General features: G+C 39.3%; 2 protein-coding genes across 31 annotated transcripts in view; one reads left to right on the top strand and one right to left on the bottom strand.

The window, feature by feature from the left end:
• Positions 1-13,761, top strand: part of FAM13B (family with sequence similarity 13 member B) — a 115,326-nt gene extending 101,565 nt beyond the window's left edge. For 15 of the 20 annotated variants that reach the window (XM_055389091.1, XM_055389098.2, XM_055389087.2 and 12 more), the window contains 7 exons: positions 2,537-2,766; positions 5,413-5,496; positions 5,727-5,822; positions 8,506-8,589; positions 8,684-8,847; positions 9,680-9,781; positions 11,374-13,761. In XM_055389091.1, coding sequence (XP_055245066.1) covers positions 2,537-2,766; positions 5,413-5,496; positions 5,727-5,822; positions 8,506-8,589; positions 8,684-8,847; positions 9,680-9,781; positions 11,374-11,497 — 884 coding nt within the window. In that variant the 3' untranslated portion in view covers positions 11,498-13,761. The remainder of the gene's footprint in view (positions 1-2,536; positions 2,767-5,412; positions 5,497-5,726; positions 5,823-8,505; positions 8,590-8,683; positions 8,848-9,679; positions 9,782-11,373) is intronic. The other 5 variants (XM_055389096.2, XM_055389100.2, XM_055389099.2 and 2 more) reach the window with 1 other exon arrangement.
• Positions 8,980-20,430, bottom strand: part of PKD2L2 (polycystin 2 like 2, transient receptor potential cation channel) — a 53,342-nt gene continuing 41,891 nt past the window's right edge. For 7 of the 11 annotated variants that reach the window (XM_004042568.3, XM_055389108.2, XM_019027027.3 and 4 more), the window contains 3 exons: positions 15,819-15,931; positions 15,301-15,408; positions 9,200-9,341 (listed from right to left, as the gene is read on the bottom strand). In XM_004042568.3, coding sequence (XP_004042616.1) covers positions 15,318-15,408; positions 15,819-15,931 — 204 coding nt within the window. In that variant the 3' untranslated portion in view covers positions 9,200-9,341; positions 15,301-15,317. Of the gene's footprint in view, positions 9,342-11,574; positions 11,633-15,300; positions 15,409-15,818; positions 15,932-20,430 lie in introns of those variants that run through there. The other 4 variants (XM_055389104.1, XM_055389105.1, XM_004042566.4 and 1 more) reach the window with 3 other exon arrangements.

Genomic DNA, 20,430 nt, shown 5'->3' with positions numbered 1-20,430 from the left:
ATAGGTGTGAGCCACCGCACCTGGCCTATAAAAATAAAAAAAAATATATTTTTTATTTTTTTGAGACAGAATCTTGCCCTGTCATCGAGGCTGAAGTGTGGTAGCATGGTCATGGCTCACTGCAGCCTTGAACTGGTGAGCTCAAGTGATCCTTCCACCTCAGCCTCAAGAGTAGCTAGGACTACAGACATGCACTGCCACACCCAGGTAATTTTTTAAAATTTTGTATAGAGTTGGGGTCTTGCTTTGTGCCTGGATTGGTCTCAAACTTCTGGCCTTAAGCAGTTCTCCCACCTCGGTCTTGCAAAGTGTGGGGATTACAAGTATGAGCCACCGTGCCCAGCCCAGTAAAGTGTTAAGTATTTCTGAGGTACTAAATACTTTGTAGACAACTAGGGATATAGCAGTGAACAAGACAGACACAGTCCCTGCTGTCATGGAGTTTATATTCTTGTGGTTAAGATAATGTTTGCCTCTCTCTCTCCTTTTTTTTTGGTTTTTTTTTGTTTGTTTGTTTGAGACAGGGTTTTACTCTGTTGCCCTGGAGTGCAGTGGCACGATCTTAGCTCATTGCAGCTTCCACCTCCCGGGCTGAAGTGATCCTCCCACCTCAGCATCCCGAGTAGCTGGGACTACAGGCACATGCCACCATGCCCAGCTAATTTTTTTGTATTCTTAGTAGAGATGGCATTGCACCATGTTGCCCAGGCTGGTCTCAAAACTCCTGGGCTCAAGCCATCTGTCTGCCTTGGCCTCCCACAGTGCTGGGATTACAGGTGTGAGCCACCTCACCCGGCCAAGATAATGTCTCTTAACTCCTCTTTAGAGTATCACTTAATTTTCCCCTATACTTCTGTTAAAGATTTCCTTGTTTAATGCCAATTTCCAGTCATCAGTGAAAATTATTACCTTGATTTTATTAGTAGTTGATACCATTAAATTGTCTAGCATTGGCCTCCTAATTTTCCCATTTTCTTTCACTTTTACTGCTCTGTAGTCCATCTGCTGCATGGTAGTCAGAATTATCTTTTAAAAAGTCATGTTAGCCTGGGTCCCAGCTACTCTGGAGGCTGAGGCAGGAGGACCACTTAGGCCTAGGAGGTCACGGCTGCAGTGAGCCATGTTTGTGCCACTGTACTCCAGCCAGGGTGACAGGGCAAGACCCTGTCTCAAAAAGAAAAATAAATAGTCATACTACTTTCTTTTTCAAGCCCTTCAGTGGGCTTCCACCTAGAATAAAGTCAAAACTCTTTACTGTGGTTTTCAAGGCCTTGCACAGTCTGCCCTTGGCCGATTTTATCACTTTCATCTCTTTTCTGTTCCTCAAACTTGCCAAGCTTTAGGACCTTCACACTGGCTATTGCCTCACTGGGGACAGATGCCCTTCCACTAAATCCTTTGTGCTAGACAAGCTCCTTATTCCGTATTCTACCAGGATGATACTATTCAGAGAGGTCTTCTTTGTCAATCCCGTCCAATGTAGTTGTTCCTCCACAAATTATACTCCTTTTAGCACTGTGACTCTATCCTGTTTTACCTATAGATTGTAGCATTCTTTAAAGTTATTTTACTAATCTGAGTATTTGGTTATTGTTTTCCTTCTCTGAATATGTGCTCCACAAGAACAGGAACCATGTCTGTTTTGTTTTCTTCTGTATCTCCCATGCCCATCAGAGCATTTTATTCAATAATAGGCTCTCTATGGATATAAAAATAATAGCTTGTTCTCTCTTTTTTTGTTGTTGTTTTTGTGTTTTTTTGAGACAGGGTCTGACTCTGTTGCCCAGGCTGCATTGCAGTGGTGCAGTCTCAGTTTACTGCAGCCTGAGCCTCCCAGGCTCAATGTGGTCTTCCCACCCCAGCCTCCCAAGTACCTGGGACTTACAGGCATGTGCCACAGTGCTCAGCTTTTTTTTTTTTTTTTTTTTTTTTGAGACAGTCTCACTGTCTCACCCAGGCTGGAGTGCATTGGCTGATGTTGGCTCACTGCAACCTCCGCCTTCTGGATTCAAGTGATTCTCCTGCCTCAGCCTCCTGAGTAGCTGGGATTACAGGTGTGTGCCACCAGGTACAGGCACATGACACCACACCTGGCTAACTTTTGTATTTTCAGTAGAGATGGGGTTTTGCCATGTGGACCAGGCTGGTCTCGAACTCCTGACCTCAAGTGATCCGCCCACCTTGGCATCCCAAAGTGCTGTGATTATAGGCGTGAGCCACCACACCCAGCCTTGGCTAATTTAAAAAATTTTTTGTAGAGATGGGGTCTCACTCTGTTGTCCAGGCTAGTCTCAAACTCCTGGGCTCAAGCAGTCCTTCTGCTTCAGCCTTTCAAAGTCACAGGTGTGAGCCACCACGCCCAGCCTAGAATAGCTGTCTTGCTGTTTTTTGCTTCTTAAATGTTTTATTTGGCTTTGAAATATCTAAGTCTGTGTGCTGTTAATGTATACTTTCTTGTTGTGTATTTTGCTTATTCTTTGACCCGGTCAAAGCTAAAACCAATTATTATTGATCTGTCCTTATTTCTGACATGTAGATGCAAAACACAAAAATTCTGATGGAGAATTTGTACCTCAGACACGTCCACGTAGTAACACACTTCCAAAAAGCTTTGGCTCTTCTCTAGACCATGAAGATGAAGAGAATGAAGATGAACCCAAGGTCATTCAGAAGGAGAAAAAACCATCTAAAGAAGCAACCCTTGAACTTATTCTTAAAAGACTGAAAGAAAAACGTATTGAGAGGTGTCTTCCAGAAGATATCAAGGTAATCTTGAGCTATGATTTTTGCCTAGATTAGCCTTTAGAATTCCTGAAACAAAATAATTACTATAGCAGGGTAGAGATGTCTAGGTAGTCTGATTTTCCTGAATCTGCTCCCCATCTTTGCAGATTCAGAAACATGCTTTAATCAGCATAACAGAAGTGCCAAATACTTCAAGAATTGAATCATAATAAAACTGAAAAAACTAGAATGCTGATGAGTTCATTTATGTTGGAGTCAGTTGGCAAGATGAGTGTATACAGAGCACGAAACAGGTAGCTCATGCCTCTAATTCCAGCAATTTCAGAGGTCGAGGCAGGAGGATTGCCTGAGCCCAGGAGTTCGAGACCAGCCTGAGCAACAAAGTGAGACCCTGTCTCTACAAATAAAATTTAAAAATTAGCTGGATGTGGTAGTATGCACCTGTAGTTCCAGTTACTTGGAAGGCTGAGGTGGGAGGATCAATGGAGCCCGGGAGATTAGGACTGCAGTGAGCTGTGCCTCCAGCCTGGATGACAGAGTGAGAAAATAAGTAAATAAATAAATAAATAAATAAAGCATGAAACAGACCTACAGACCTTAGCTTGAATCCTGTCCTTGTGTCTTAATAGTTGTATGTATTGAGCTCCTAGCTTATGCCCCACATTGGCTGGTTATATTTTATGCATTATGCCACTCAGCCCCTTCAACAATCCTATAATGTATATTGACGTGATTATGTCCATTAATACTAACTTGATATGGTTGTTATGAGGATTAAATGATTTTTTTTTTTTGAAGAGCCATTATTCTTCCCCAGTAAAGTCTGTGCCTAGGGCAGTCCTGATCAAAGCACTTGGCAACCTAATCTTATATTGGATGAGATTTGCTTGGAGAATGGAGAGAGTGGATGGTCTCAGGTGAACTTTTATCTAGGTAATAGTCCTAATGTGGAACTCTTATCTTGACAACAGAGTACACCTCTCTCATGATCCAAATATTGGAGTCTTTCTTTCCCTTGAACAGAGCTGAATTAGTCATTCTCATCTCTTCCCCTCTTAACTTTTCTTTTGCTTAAAAAAAAATTTCTTTTGGCCGGGCACGGTGCCTCACGCCTGTAATCCCAGCACTTTGGGAGGCTGAGGTGGGTGGATCACCTGAGGTCAGGAGTTCGAGACCAGCCTGGCCAACATGATGAAACCCCATCTCTACTAAAAATACACAAAGAAATTAGCAGGTTGTGGTGGCACATGCCTGTAATCCGGCTACTCCAGAGGCTGAGGCAGAAGAATTGCTTGAACCTGGGAGACGGAGGTTGCGGTGAGCCAGGATTGCACCATTGCACTCAAGCCTGGGCAACAGAGTGAAACCTCGTCTCAAAAAAAAAAAAAGAATTTTTTTTTTGTAGAAAAATTGTTTTGGTAGCAATCGTGTCTCACTATGTTGCCCAGGCTGGGCTCAAACTCATGGCCTTAATTGCTGAGATTATAGGTGTGAACCACAGCACCAAGCCCTTTCTTTTAGTTTTAAGTTTTATGTTAGAATAAATATTCCCCTACCCCCTACAACTTTATGCAAATGTATTATCCTTGGTTTAAGACTGATTCAAGCTTGAGGTTGAAATCACAGTATTTGACAGACTACACTCAGCTATCCTCTACTGAATGTATGTAATCTAAAGTTATATTTGTTATAGCAAGATGTTATCCAGTGAATTTTTTTTAATCTTCAATTTTACTCTCATGAGAGACCAGGGTGGTATTAATGAGTCCTGGGAATAAGTAGAGAGATTATTTGGTCTAGTGTTAAAGGATATTCTGTGGAACACACATTCAGGTGTTAATAGTTGATCCTATAGAACGAAGGGGACAAATTTGTTTTAATTAGTAGAGTATGCGAGACTTACCATATTTATTTGTCTGTGGAGCTTGTTTGTGGACAAATGAATTTGGGAAGCATTGCTTACTCTACTAATTAGACTACTAAAAGCTGTGAGAAGAGTATTGCAGTATAAAGAATGTGCCAACTCAGATGAAGGGAAACGGAGGTAATAGAGAAGTATGAGGTCACAAATGGACATTGTTGAGCTTTTTCCAGGATCTTTCCACTATACTGCTTCCAGATTTTCTTAATGGTTTAGAATAAATATTGTATTATAAAACCTATGTGTGTATGCACATGCGCATGCATGCCCACTCATCTTAATGCCAATAAAATGCCAACAACATTAAATGAAATAGCAAGCAGTTATGTATGTTTACTCTGTGCTAGGTAGGCAGTGTTGCAAATACTTTACATAGAACTCATAAATAGTCCTCCTTAGAGCCCTTTAAGGTAGAACGAAGTATTCCCATTTTACAGATGAGGATGTTGAATACAAAGAGGTTAGGTAATTTACCCAAGCCAGTATTCATAATCTATTCAGATAAAATGTAAAGCCATCAAAGGGGTTGGTACCTACTTATTATAAGAGCAAATTGTACAGGAGACTGAAAATTTTGCCTGCAAATCTGCAAGCAAAGGCCTTGGCTAGACTGTTGATGGTCTGCCCTTTCTACCTAATTATTTACATTGTGGGAGTGAGGAGAATATTAATGGTGCCAGTGGAGTTTTTTTGTTTTTGTTTTTGTTTTTGTTTTGTATTTTGTTATTTTTTTTGTTTAATTCCAGAAAATGACCAAAGATCATTTGGTAGAAGAGAAAGCTTCTCTTCAGAAAAGTCTTCTTTACTATGAAAGTCAACATGGAAGGCCGGTAATATCTCTCTTGCTAAAAAGATTTGATTTTATGTCTTAAAAAAGAACATGAATCACTTTTGTGGCCTACATTCTTCAGGGCTGTTTTTTGAGCATTATTTCCTACAATTGGGGGATTGCCTATGTATTTAATATAAAATTTGAAATTGGGCGAATAAGTCATTGTTTAATGTTTTGGACATTTTAGATTTGTGATGACTAGACAATTTCTTTTTTTTCTTGCTTCAGGTGACCAAGGAAGAAAGGCACATTGTTAAACCTCTCTATGATAGATACAGGCTTGTAAAACAAATGCTGACAAGAGCTAGCATCACTCCTGTCCTTGTAAGTAAAATAAGCAATAATTCTCTGGTTCATTTTGTCAAGCTGTACTCTTCCCAAAAAAAATTATTATTGTGGTATATTGGAGAAATACACAGCCAAGACAGAAATAATTGTCACTGTAAGGTGAGATTACTGATTTTAAAATAGGAAACTAATAATGTCTGCTAGTATATCCCAGACACTTTTGTAAGCATTTTTATGTATGCTTATGTCATTAAATCCTGACAAGTAAAATCACAGCAGGTAGAATAGGATAGCATCATTTCACAGGTGATGAAACTGAGGCTTAGGCAGTGAGTGATGCGCCTAATCTACTTTGTAAGTGACAGAAGCAGAATGGGAAACTCATTCAGACTCCTTGTCTAGTTTCTTTCCATTTAAATTCATGTCGTTGAAAATGCATCAGTTTTGTGGTGGCCATGATGATGTCCTTTTATTTGCATAATGATATAAGCTGACTTTTAAAATAAGTTAATCTTTTTAATGAGAAGAAGTCACTTAAAATAATGCTTATTGGTATTTGTATGCATTTTTAAAGAAAAATGAAAACTTTAGTGTTTAAATGCATATTAAGTGCTGTCCCCAAATTAACCTTTAGATAGTATGACTGTAGATAGATTGGTCTTGGGTTCAAATAGAAAACAGCATGTAGCCCATTTTACATTATTTCCTATGAATTAATTCACTGAACCTTCTGGTTTGCTGTGGCTTTCAGGCTATTTTTATGTAGATAGCTACTTGCATGGCAGCTTCCTTTAGGTGATGACTGCCTGGTGACTTTTTTTTTTTCCTAACTTTTATTTTAGATTCAAGGGGTATATGTGCAGTTTTATTACCTGGGTGTATTGCTTGATGCTGAGGTTTGGGGTACAAATAATCCTGTCACCTAGGTACTGAGCATAGTGCACAACATTTTTCATTCCTTGCCCCCCTCCCTCCCTTCCCCCTCTAGTAGTCCACATTGTCTGTTGTTGCCTTTTTTTTATGTCCATGAATACCCGATGTTTAGCTCCCACTTATAGATGAGCACATTCAGTATTTGGTTTGCTGTTCATTTATTAATTTGTTTAGGATAATGGCCTCCACCTACATCCGTGTTATCCCAAAGGACATGATTTTGTTGTTTTTTTTTTTGTTTTTGAGATGGAGTCTCGCTGTGTCATCCAGGCTGGAGTGCAGTGGTGTGATCTCAGCTCACTGCAACCTCCGCCTCCCGGGTTCAAGCAATTTTTCACCTTAGCCTCCCAAGTAGCTGGGATTACAGGCACCCACCACCACGCCCAGCTAATTTTTTAGTAGAGACAGGGTTTCACCATCTTGGCCAGGCTGATCTTGAACTCCTGACCTTGTCATCCACCTGCCTCGGCCTTCCAAAGTGCTGGGATTACAGGCATGAGCCACCGTGCCCTGCCGATTTTGTTCTTTTTTATGGCTGTATAATATTTCATGGCGTATATGTACCACATTTTCTTTATCCAATCCACTGTTGATGGGCACCTGATCTCATGACTTTGCTATTGTGAATAGTGCTGTGGATAACCATGTGACTGCATTGTGTTGTTTTTGGTAGAATGATTTGTTTTCTTTTGGATATATATACCTAGTGATGGGATTACTGAGTCAAATGTCAGCAGATGAATGAGTAAATAAGATGTGGTAACCCGTACACTCAAAATACTCTTCAGCCATAAAAAACAATGAAATAATAATAGATGCCACAACATGGGTGAACCTTGGAAACAAGCTGAATGAGAGAAGCCTGACACAAAGGGGCACATATTATATGATCCCATTTGTATGAAATATTTAGAATAGGCAAGACCATAGAGACAGAATTTAGATTAGTGGTTACCAAGGGCTAGGCGGAGAAGGCAAATGAGTGACAGCTAATGGGCACAGAGTTTCTTCTGAGGTAATGAAACGTTCCGAAATTAGTGGAGATAGTTGCACAACTTGGTAAATATACTAAAAACCACCAAATTATACATTTTAAAAGGGTGAATTTTATGATATATAATTATATCTTAATAAAGTTATTTTTAAAAAAGATTATAGAATGGTCCTCAAACCAAAAAAGTTGATACCTATTTTTAAAAAGAAAAGTGCTTCCAATTAAACTATATGTATGTTCTTATCATTTAGAATTTTTTTTTTTGAGGCAGAGTCTTGGTCTGTTGCCTAGGCTGGAGTGTGGTGGTAAAACTTGGCTCTCTGCAACCTCCACCTCCTGGGGTTCAAGCAATTCTCCTGCCTCAGCCTCCTGAGTAGCTGGGACTACAGGTGTGCGCCACCACGCCTGGCTAATTTTTTGTATTTTTAGTAGAGGCGGGCTTTCACCGTGTTAGCCAGGATGGTCTCGATCTCCTTACCTGTGATCTGCCTGCCTTGGCCTCCCAAAGTGCTGGGATTACAAGCGTTAGCCACAGCGCCTGGCCCATTTAGAATTTTTAAAATATCTGTTGTATGAGCTCTTTTAGACTTTTCTAGACATAAATTATTATCTTCCTTGTGCATAAATAAAAATATAAGCAAGAATAAATGTAAGCAATTCCTAAAAAGATTTAAAGCAAATGTTTAAGATTTTGAAAATAAAGTTGAAGATTTGTAACATAATGAAGGGAAGCTTCACTGGACACTTTGAATACTTAAAATGTAAAACTATTTATATTATTGATTGTTATAGGGATCTCCATCCACCAAGCGAAGGGGTCAGATGTTACAGCCAATCATAGAAGGAGAAACTGCACATTTTTTTGAAGAAATCAAGGTAATCCTTTAAAGAAATAATTATCTGATCCCTTCCCTAAGGGAAAAGTTCAAAGACAAGGCATGTTTGATTCTCTGTTTGGGTATCTTTTTAGGAGGAAGAAGAAGATGGTGTTAATCTGTCCTCTGAGTTAGGTGATATCTTGAAAACTGCAGTACAGGTACAGTCTTCATTAGAAAACTCTGAATCTGATGTTGAAGAAAATCAAGAAAAACTGGCTCTGGATCTCCGATTGTCAAGTTCTCGAGCAGCTTCTATGTATGTATGCTGATCTGTGATTTTAGCCTATTTTTATAATAAAATGTATATGCCAAGAAATTTGATGTTAAATGAGCATTAAGGAATTAATAGGAGATGAATCAAGAATTTATCAAAGGACACATGCTTTTTAAGTGTGATTTGCAAATATTTATTGTCATTCCCATTTTTAAATAAAACATTATCACTGTGTTTCAAAAATTAAAAAAAAATCTAGCCAGGCACAGTGGCTCATGCCTATAATCCCAACAGTTTTTGAAGCTGAGGCAGGAGGATCCCTTGAGGCCAGGAGTTCAAGACCAGCCTGGGCAACATAGTGAGACCCAGACTGTATAAAAATTTTGTTTAAATTAGCCAGGGGTGGTGGTGTGCGCGTGTAGTCCCAGATACTTGGGAGGCTGAGGCAAGAGGATCACTTGATTCTCTGTTTGGAGGATGTTGAGGCCACTGTCGCACCGCTGTTCCAGCCTGGGCGGCAGAGTGAGACTCTGTCTCTAAAAAAGGAAACAAACAAATAAAATCCTACAGTTGATTTATAACAAAGTACAGGAACTAGTTGCGAGTTGATCTTTTTGTTCTATATCCACTTCTTTACCTTTGGATGATATGGTGTATGTCACTGGTTCTGAGCCCTGACTTCACTGGGAAGATTTTAAAGTACTGATGCTTGAGTCCTTCAGCTATTCTGATTTCATTGGTTTGCAGTGGAGCTTAGGCATTGGTAGACCTAACAGTTCCCCAGCCACTTTTAATTTGCAGCCAGAAATAGAACCTCTCTTAAGAATATAATGAATCAAGTGTGCCCTTCAGTATTTTACCATTTCAATTCTAGGCCTGAATTATTGGAACAACTTTGGAAAGCCAGAGCTGAAAAAAAGAAACTACGCAAAACATTGCGGGAATTTGAAGAAGCATTTTATCAACAAAATGGAAGGTTTGTTGAGCATCACAAAATTGAGTCATCTTTCTTCTCTAACTCACAAACTGACCATATGTTGAAATAATGGAATACGTGGGATTAGAAATTGTGCATATAGGATGCTAGCACTGAAAAATTTTAAAACATTCCTTTATGCTCTGAGGCCCTGCTTTTAATGGCCAGGAATAGTCACAGCCAGTGTAAACAACATCTGATTAACTATTTTCAGATTGTCCTAGGGAGCCTTGGTTGTATTGCAGTGATTTTATATTCTTTAATTCTACATCCTTACCCTTTTGGGAGTGGTTGTGAAATGAGATATCTCTTATTTTAGAAAGGATCCCATGACAGGAGTGGTATCCTCAACTAGTTTGGATTTTTTATTTTATACTGAGACCATTGTGTTCATACTGTGTGTTGAGGTTGCCCGTTTCCAAGGTGTCTAACAGTGTGCCAGGCATGTGGCTCCTATAATACAGTATGGCACATGCCTTTATCTAACTAGGTAATGCACAGTTGACTTGGAAGGGCTCTTTTTAAAAACTAAGAAAAATACATTCCAGTTCTGATGGTGGCCAGAAGTTTGGGTTCAGTTATCTCAGGCCTGAGAAACATTTTTCTAAGTAGCTGGGTTATCTTACCAAGCTGAAGCTAATATTACAAATTCTAAAATATCTGTACTTTAATTCCCTTTGCTTTGTGAGTCTCCTATATAGGTTGGCACATATGGTTAAAAAAATCTGAAGTGGGCCGGGCGCAGTGGCTCACGTCTGTAATACCAGCACTTTGGGAGGCTGAGGCGGGCGGATCACGAGGTCAGGAGATCAAGACCATCCTGGCTAACACAGTGAAACCCTGTCTCTACCGAAAAATACAAAAAAAATTAGGCGAGCATGGTGGCGGGCGCCTGTAGTTCCAGCTACTCTAGAGGCTGAGGCAGAATGGCGTGAATCTGGGAGGCGGAGCTTGCAGCGAGCTGAGATGTCGCCACTGCACTCCAGCCTGGGCGACAGAGCGAGGCTCTGTCTCAAAATAAATAAATAAATTGAAGTGCAGAAATGCATTTTTCCAAGTGTCTACTGTTTCATTGTATTATTGGGAGAAAATTTTGCTTATAATTAGGATAGTTTGATGCTTTAGCTAGCGATTAAACTGAATTGCATTGGGTCATTACTATAAAGTTAGAAAATTACTCTTGTTGCAGATAAGATAGTTTACTTTTACATCTCAATTCACTGGAGCCGCAGTTAACTAAATGTATTAAATGACTCAGTGTAGCCTCCAACACTTAATAGACACTCACAGACCTGGCAGAGTCTAGCACTGGATGTCCTGTTAAAATACTGGGTTTCCTCCAGTTATCTATGTTGATTATTTATAAGTATAGCATCATTTAATCTATCAGTAGAGAAGTCCATCAAAAATTTTAGAAGTGTTCCTTGGGGATGAGGGTATTAGTTCAATAACCTTTTTTTTTTTTTTTTTTAACAGAACAACTTTTTATTTGAACTTATGTTTAGTAACAGTATGTCTCATATTAAGACAACTTTTGGATCTTTTTTTCCAAATGATCTCTAGAACATTACAAATTTTATTTTCTCCCCTAGGAATGCCCAGAAAGAGGATCGTGTTCCAGTGCTTGAGGAGTACAGGGAGTACAAGAAAATTAAAGCCAAGCTTAGGCTTCTTGAAGTTCTTATAAGCAAACAAGATTCTTCAAAATCCATATAAGATACGTTCCTTGAAAATTCATATCATAAAGTCAGTTGTATTCCTTGAAGCTATCATCGTATGTACTTGGCTGGTACTTAAATTCGTTTTGTCAGGCACTCAGAGAATCTCATTTTGTACTTGGTTGTGGTGCCACTAAACAAAACAAATGATGGGAGAGTAAGTAGGCCCTCTCAAGGGAGCGTAAGTGATGTTCCATATTAACCACAGACTGTCCTCTCCACCTTTAGCAAACATATGGTTTACTTCATTGTTTTGTACTACAGATACATCCTTTTAGCAAAAGACTAGAATTTTATCCTTTCAACTTCAAGAACTTCGGAAATGCAAGCTTTTTGTTATTACCAACTTTTTGTTTCTCATTACTGAAGAAAATTGGAGGAAAATCTTCATACTGAATTCTTCTGTTGCCTTTTTCTTACAGAATGACTGAAAATTTGAAAGAAAAGCCTATAAAAGTGCACATACGCAACTGTGTTCTCTGTTTTCCTAGAAAACCAAAATCAAACTGAGATTTCAAGTCCTACTATGGAACACCTTTCTGTTTAATTCCCAAAGTGACACCTTCTCACAGGTAGTATGTTAGTAAAATTTTGCAATTCGCTGGTCACACAGCTCCCGGATGAAGATAACAGTTGGTAGACCAAAAGGTGACCTCGCTTAGTATATTGAAAACACACACCACACATCACACACAGAACTGAATCATACCACATGCTGCCTATGGGACTTCAGTTACTGTTTCCTGAGTTACTGTTTATCCGCTGGCAATGGTGTGATTTGTCTGGATCAGATCCGCGCTGTTCCCCAACCCACCTCCAGATAATGTGAGAAAATAGCCATGTCAGTATGTAGGAACTCTGATGGTGCTCAGATTTGTGTGTTCAATCAATGGGCTTAAATCAGCAAAATATTATGCCTAAAGTAAATCTGTTCTTAACAAGGGCTCTACCACTGCATTTTCACATGTACCTTCAGGGGGTTATCTTTTTTTTTTTCCCCTCCTATTTTAATCAGCAAAATCCATACCAAAACAACGACAACAACGCCTTTTAAGGGACCACCCTTTGGTCAATCATCACATGCTGTTTAAAGCAGCTGTTTACAGGATGTGTAGTGGTATGCCCCTTGTCATATACTCTTAGCATATCTTTTTTTCCTTTGGCTTTGCATGGCTTTTCTTCAGGTACTGTCTCGGTATCATTCTGCTAATCATTGTTACAGAATGGTGACTTCATTTGTGCTAACAGTACAACAGCAGATTTGGGTCAGGCTTAATCTAAGTGTTAACTTTTTTTTCTGGTGCTTTTTTGGATTGATGACTGTCTCACTTTGACTATACCCATGTTTTGCATGCAATGACTCATGCATGGTTTTCTTAACTAGCTAATATTAACAATTTGTTCCATATAAAAATGGAATTTTGCAACATCCTTTAATAAGGTGAGGGAAGCATGAACCTCAGACTTCTGGCACTATTACATAGTAAGCACATGAAGTAGTGTGATAATAAATAGCAGTTCTAGTACTTCACATTTCACCCGTGTGTGCAATGCCTTTTTCTGGGGGGTGGGGGGTGAAGGAAAACCTGGTAGTGAATGTGTAGTTGGGGAATAAAGAAAAGCACTAAATCCAGCCCTTTTTGTGTGGTTTCCTTTTGATACAACTAGGTTATTCATAATGTATACCTAGAAAAGTGAAATTGAAAATACCAAAAGATGTATCATTTTTATTTGAATCCATCATGCAGTGTACATTTCAGATAATTTCCTTCAGTCTCCAGATAGGAGTGTATCCAAACATCTAATTTTATGTGCACTGTGTATCTTATATGAATGTTTTATTTTATATACCACATGCAAAAATGTCCACATGCACTATTTAAATGTTTTAAATAATATATTCCTTCTTTATAATGCTAAATCTATATGAGTACCATATTTTTATAAGTCAGTGGCCTGACTGGTTTCATTTTAGAATTAACAGCTGCTTCAATATGTTATTCAATGTTAATGTTTGGCTGTGAGTAGAATATGTAAAAGTGGCATGGCAGCACTTATGCTCTGTGACAGTATTGTGTGTCATAGTTGAGCAGTAGCTGGTAGAATTAGGCAGTTGGTGATAGTTTTACTTTGGTACAAATAAAAACTTTATATCTATATACAAATAATATATAGATATATATGTCCACCAGTATAATGGCATTGCTGTGTCTGGCACTTCATTGTACAGACTTTTATAATAAAAGAACTTGAAAGTTCTAAGTCATTGTAAATGTATGTTTGTTTTTCCACTGGGCTTAAAAAAAAAAAAAAGACCTCAAGTGTTCCCTCACTTTAGGCTTTGTTTAAATGATCCCACCCAGGGGCGATGGTAGGGAACAACAGGGTCACTAAACTATTTGGCTGGCTACAACTCTGGGAAATGGTAAGACAGGGAAAGGCCATATTGTTCATTCCCTTGTGCAAATCTAGGGAGAAGCCGCAGAGAGAACAGTTAGCATTTCTTGTTACAATGAATTATCCTATTAAGAACACTGGATGTACGGTCTCTTAAGAGAAGAGCTTGTCCTGAGGAAGGTGAGTAGTAATCTAAAAATGTCTTTATATTTGAGTTTTAAAATTCAGGGACTATTGAGCACCAATGTGGAAGTTGAGTGCTGAGGTCAAATGATGTTGCTTGGGCTAAGAGAACATATGGCTATCGTAGGGGGGCTTACATAGCCCAGAAAAATTAGAAGAGTTTCTCTCCAATTTCCAAAATGCCAGCCACACACAACTTTCCAACCCTCCAAATAAGGCTGTTACAGCATCCTCATTTACACTTTCCAAACATAACTTATGACAGTGATACGCCTACCCTGCTCTGTATTTTATTTTTGGGAAACCTTAAATGCATTACACCTTAGAAATGGTCTAGGTAAATTTCCAGTTTGAAGATGTTAGTGAGATTTCTGTAGGTGGCTAGGGAGTTTGTTCTACACTTTGGCTTTTTCCAGAAGACTTCAAATTCTAAAGAATGGAGGGAGGTTACTTTACTTGGGTCTTATATAATGGTTTCCCAGAATCCTAAGCCTTTATTAATTTATCTGTGGCCAAAGGAATTCAGAACATGGTACCTGACGCACTTGATAGCATCAATAGTTTTTCTACTCTGTAACTATGAGAAAACTGTCTTTCTCTATCTACTTACTGAACTACTGGAGACCTGCCGCCTGAACTAGAAGCATTTTCTTGTACTTTCACTTTTCTAGAATTTGATAATAAACCTCATTATAAAATCCTTTGTACCAGTGTGTGTATACTGGAGGCTTGTCATAATGTGCATGGATTGTATAGTGAGTCCCTGTCAGAGGCACTTCATTCTGACCCTAAGGATAGTTTGATGATAGGTTGTTTAGTACTTTTTAAAGTGTGCCTGAAAAGGGCACAAGTTTATGAAGTAATACATGAATAAGAAATGCTCAATGGGCTGGGTGCGGTGGCTCACGCCTGTAATCCCAACACTTTGGGAGGCCGAGGTGGGTGGATCACGAGGTCAGGAGATCGAGACGATCCTGGCTGACACAGTGAAACCTCGTCTCTACTAAAAATACAAAAAATTAGCTGGGCACGGTGGCGGATGCCTGTAGTCCCAGCTACTCGGGAGGCTGAGGCAGGAGAATCGCTTGAACCCGGGAGATGGAGTTTGCAGTGAGCCGAGACCACGCCACTGCACTCCAGCCTGGGCGTTAGAGCGAGACTCCGTCTCAAAAAAAAAAAAAAAAAAAAGAAATGCTCAATGATTGCATCACAGATTCTTACCTCCACTTGTCTCAATACTATAGAGCTGAAACCTTTCTCACCACTTGATTTAGCTTCAAATTGATGTAGTGTAATTCCTTCTCCAGCTCCACAGCATATAAAAAAAGTCTAGAAAATTTCGAAGGAAGTAGAGAATGAGTCAGTAATACACTTTCATGTATAGACAGCAAGTTACTAGTGCGAAATGCTTTGGGAAGATAGAATTGTAAGCTCCTAAAACATGCCTCTTGTGGCCAGTTATAGATCTAATATTCTAAAGCTATGTGGAGAACAGGATCTGTTATGCAAATCAAATATAGATGGCAGTTTCTGTTATTTAGAGATAACAGGGATGTAATCAAAAGCTTCTCACCTTGTAAGCAAATGGAGTCATATGCAACTTTAAAATTGGATAGAAAGTAAATAAAGGCATCCCAATAGAGTAAGGTTTTGGGTTCAGGAAAATAATGTGTTTAACTCATGTCCTTAATGCGCATGTCATGATATCCCATAATAGTCTGGTTAGAACATAAGCTTACTCTCGAAATTCTTCTTGAGTGACAGGCTGGTAGTCATCTTGAATTTCCATAGAATAATACTTTTTCTCAAGCCTCTCTTTCCATTTTTTCATCTGCTCTGCCTTTTGAATCTCCTGTCAGGGTAGAGGACAAGTAAAGGCTGCAATCTTTAGTTCTCTATTTCAAGTCTTTGGCACACAAGCATCACAGGGTTGAGGATCTTAAGCTGTTCTCCTCTCCAGCCCTCAGATTTTGAGCCCTGCTGACTTTTTGCCCTGCCTAGATTTTAGATCTGTGCATCAGCGAAGTCACTTCAGAGGACTTGGTTGGTGTAATTGCTGTCTAGCATAGTTAGGGAAGCTTTGTAAACAAATTATAAATTACATTTCACTGCCTTTTCCCTTTAGCATCTCCATCTAAATTATTTTCTCTTTCTTGTGATCAAAGCTAAGATGTTCTTTCTGTACCTCTGTTATTTAGCAAATGTAACTAGTAATTAGATTCAAAGTGTATCTGTGGGTATTTTTGGCCTTCCCAGCAGCTTCTCAGCCAGATGACTTCAAAACCCCCTCTTTGTAATTACTGCATTGGTTAGTCAATGTGTGTACTCCAGTCTGTCTACGTATCCAAAAACAAGCCCTTTGTACCACAAAATTTGTATTGCTGAACCTTCCTGTGCACTGTTCTCACTACCACCTGCTTTCCTTACAGTGTCCAAATACCCTTTTCCCAGCTACAGATAAAAAGGGCCTGTGTGTTGTGGAAAATAACCATAGCACTAGAAAAAGGTAAAGAAAGAGGAGACAATGCACCCAGATGTGATTCAAAACCTTCTCAGTAAATTTGTATGATACTTCCCTGCTCCAGCAATAATGCTAGGTAGCGAAGTGGATCCCTTTATAAGGGTTCTGATTACCTTCCTCAGAGAGGATGGTGATGCCTAGTGCCATACACTCTGTGGTTGCTTGATAAGTGTGTACTCTTCTGGTCAGAGAAACTGTCTTAGTGCCTTTCTTTAAACCAACATTTTTTTTTCTTGTGTGTGTGTGACAGTCTCACTCTGTCACCCAGGCTGGAGTGCAGTGGCACGATCTCGGCTCACTGCAGCCTCCCACTCTGTCACCCAGGCTGCAGTGCAGTGGCACAATCTTAGCATTCAATGTGGAAGTTGAATGCTAACCACCCCTCCCGGGTTCAAAGGATTCTCCTTCCTCAGCCTCCCGAGTAGCTGGGATTACAGGCGTGCACCACCACATCCGGCTAAATTTTGTATTTTTTTTTTTTTAGTAGAGACGGGTTTCGCCATGTTGGCCAGGCTGGTCTTGAACTCCCAGCCTCAAGTAATCCGCCTGCGTCGGCCTCCCAGCATGCTGGGATTACAGGTGCGAGCCACCGCGCCCAGCCTTAAACAAACATATTTGAAGTAGGAAAGGATGGCTTTCAATCCTAGTTTTGTTTTGGACACATTATAGCACCCATGGTTTGGCTCATTTACTAATACTTTTAATGTGCTAAAGTGGTAGTCCCTGAAACCATTTCTAAATGACCAGGCCAATTATAAAGTGGATGTGTTAGTAATAAAAGTAAAATAGACTATGCATAGTAAACTTATTTTAAAAACCCATCTCAGCCATCACTCTTTTTGTGAAGCCTTCCTTGACACAGAGGGAAGTGGTACCTTTCCTCATAAGCTGAGCACCAACTCTTTGGTGACCCTTGCTCCAAGCTCCTAGGTCCTGCTCGCCCTACCTCCTTCCCTTGTGGTAGCTGCCTCCTGCAGTTAGTTGTCTCTGGATGATCTTCATGTTCATATTGGCCCTTATACTCCTGCAATATCTCAGAAGCAAATTCTGTATACCAAACTCCCTCTTTTTAAACTACCTAAGTGATTTCTGTTTTTCTGACAACTCTTAACTGATGAATAATTGGTAGCAGGGGAGACCCAAAGAAATAGACCCTCATAGATGCATGCTTCCACCAAGGGGCACAACAATTGACTTAAACTGAATTTGAGACTACCACTTGGCCATTTGGGATTCCTCATGCCTACAGAAACAGCAGGGAAAGAAGTGGTTATTTATGTGTTGAGGTGATTGATGCGAATTACCAAGGGGAAATTGGATTACTGCCACAAACTAGCACAGAGCAGACTGTGCCCAAGGGATTCTCTGGTGTGCCTCTTAATACTTCGATGTCCAAAAGTAAAAGGTAATGGGAAACCACAGCATTCCGTTAAAGGCAGGACCACTGAGAGTTCTGATTCTGAACTAATTAAGGTTAATCCTAATGCAGCTGGCTGAGCTCTTGGCTGTAGGCAAAGGGAATGATACGGAATGGGTAGGAGAAGGAAGTTATAAATACCAACTGTAGCCTTGTAATCTGTTACAGAAACAAAGACTGTAGCTCCTATTCCTATTTCCTTCTTTGCTTGTTATGTGTATATTTTCTTTCTCCTTTATCTAAGGAATACTGGTGGTGGCTAACTGTAGTTTAAACATTAGGTTGCAAAGTATTCTTAAGGAATTGTGATTCAACTGGAAGAGGTCATAATATCCACAGATGGATACAATTACTGTTGGGACTTTGCTTCTCCCTTTTTAGGGAGTAGGTGAAAGTACCTTCATTTGTATAAAGGATAGTTTGATCTTACTGGATAGAAGCTTGGAATCATCATTTTATGGAAGTGCAAATGTGTATGCCACAAGAGTGGAATGGACCAACTGTTCAGCTCAAAATTTACCCTCTTATACTCTGTGATGTTGGGTTTTAGGCTTTGTAAGCTTCATTCCCTAAACTGTTAATACCTGGATTCCTGTTAGATTCTGCCAGTATTTGCAGGATAGAGGGGAGAAAGGTCGTGGGTTTTTTTTTTTTTTTGGTTTGTTTTGTTTTTTGTTCTGTTTCTATTGGCACTGCTTATGCAATGGTAGTTAATCTCCAGCAACAGTGGCTCTAGCTGTAGCATCTAGCTGCTTTTGGCATACTCAGAAGCAGCCTCATCACACCCACTCAAGAAGTACAGATTGAGTATCCCTAATCGGAAATCTGAAGTGTTCAAAATCCAAAACTTTAGCACCTCGATGACTCTCAAAGGAAATGCTCACTGGAGCATTTTGGATTTCAGATTTTTGAATTAGGAATGCGGAACCAGTAGGTATATAATGCAGATATTCCAACATCCAAAAAAAATCTGAACTCTAAAACACTTCTGGGTCCCAAGCATTTTGGATAAAGAATACTTAACCTTTATCAGCAGCAGCAGTGAGGTACCTTCTCATGACAGGACTGAGCAACAGCTCCACAAGCCCCTTCTCTAAGATAGTAGGTTCTAGTAACACCACCTTTTGTAATCTTAGCCCTAGGAGTGGTAACCTCTTCCTGCAGTCATTATTTATGAGTTGTCTCAATGTTGTCATTTCACTTTTTTCCGTCTTTTAATACCTGTGTAGTAATCAATTCACTGTAGTATATTTTCTCTATTTGAAATACATATTATGGTTTCTTTCTGAGTGGGCTCTGATTGTTAGATGTAGTACGTTTTCTCATTTGGTCAGGTGTATTTTTGTGTCTTTTTTTTTTTTTTTTGAGACAGAGTTTCGCTCTTGTTGTCCAGGCTGGAGTGCAGTGGCGTGATCTTGGCTCACTGCAACCTCCACCTCCTGGATTCAAGCAATTCTCCTGCCTCAGGCTCCCAAGTAGCTGGGATTACAGGTGCACACCACCACGCCCAGCTAATTTTGTATTTTTTAGTAGAGATGGGGTTTCACCATGTTCACCAAACTCCTGACCTCAAGTGATCCACCCGCCTCAAGTCTCCCAAAGTGCTGGGATTACAGGTATGAACCACCATGCCCGGCTGTATTTTTGTGTCTTTAAGGAATGTTTAAAGTTTTTTCTTATCTTGGTTTTGAACATTTTGTTAATTGCTGGGCATTTTCTACTTTGTTGCTGTTACAAATAAGGTCTTCTATTATAATTTTTACCAAACCAATTGATGTTTGCATATATGACATTTATGTAAATTATTTTTCCTACCAGTTTACCTAATTATCTTTTTATTGTAATTTTTCAGATCATCATATACCTAGAAAATTGAAGAGAATCATAAGTAAAGGCAGTTTTACTTTTTTCAATTAGAAATACCTCTAATGTAGTTCTCTTATCTAATTGTTTTGACTTTACCCCTCCAATACATCACTATCTTGTCCCTGACATGTTCAATGTTTTCCTATTAAGTAAGGTGAAGAGGATAAGATCAATGTTTTTATCATATCAAGGAAATATCATTGATTTTTATTTTTCCCCTCAAGATTGGGTGTTGAAACTTATAAAATACCCAGCATTTGTGGAAAATGATCATGCAGTTTTCCTTTTTTAATGCAATGAATTACGTTAATTAGTTGATTACCCAATTTTGAACCATCTTTTCATGCCTAAAATAAATACTATCTGAATCTTGATATATTATTGTGTGCTGTTAGATTCTATCTGCTAATATTTAGGATTTTTGCTTTAAGATTTATACATAAGATTTCCTGTTTTTGGCACAATATATAGTAGTTTCATAAACGTAATTTGGGAGTTTCTCTTTTCTCTTTGCCAGGGCATTTTCTTTTTTCTCTTTGCTAGGGCA

The sequence above is a fragment of the Gorilla gorilla genome, chromosome 4 (assembly GCF_029281585.2).
Source record: "Gorilla gorilla gorilla isolate KB3781 chromosome 4, NHGRI_mGorGor1-v2.1_pri, whole genome shotgun sequence".
Classification (NCBI taxonomy): domain Eukaryota; kingdom Metazoa; phylum Chordata; class Mammalia; order Primates; family Hominidae; genus Gorilla; species Gorilla gorilla.
This window is presented reverse-complemented; position numbering and strand designations above follow the sequence as displayed.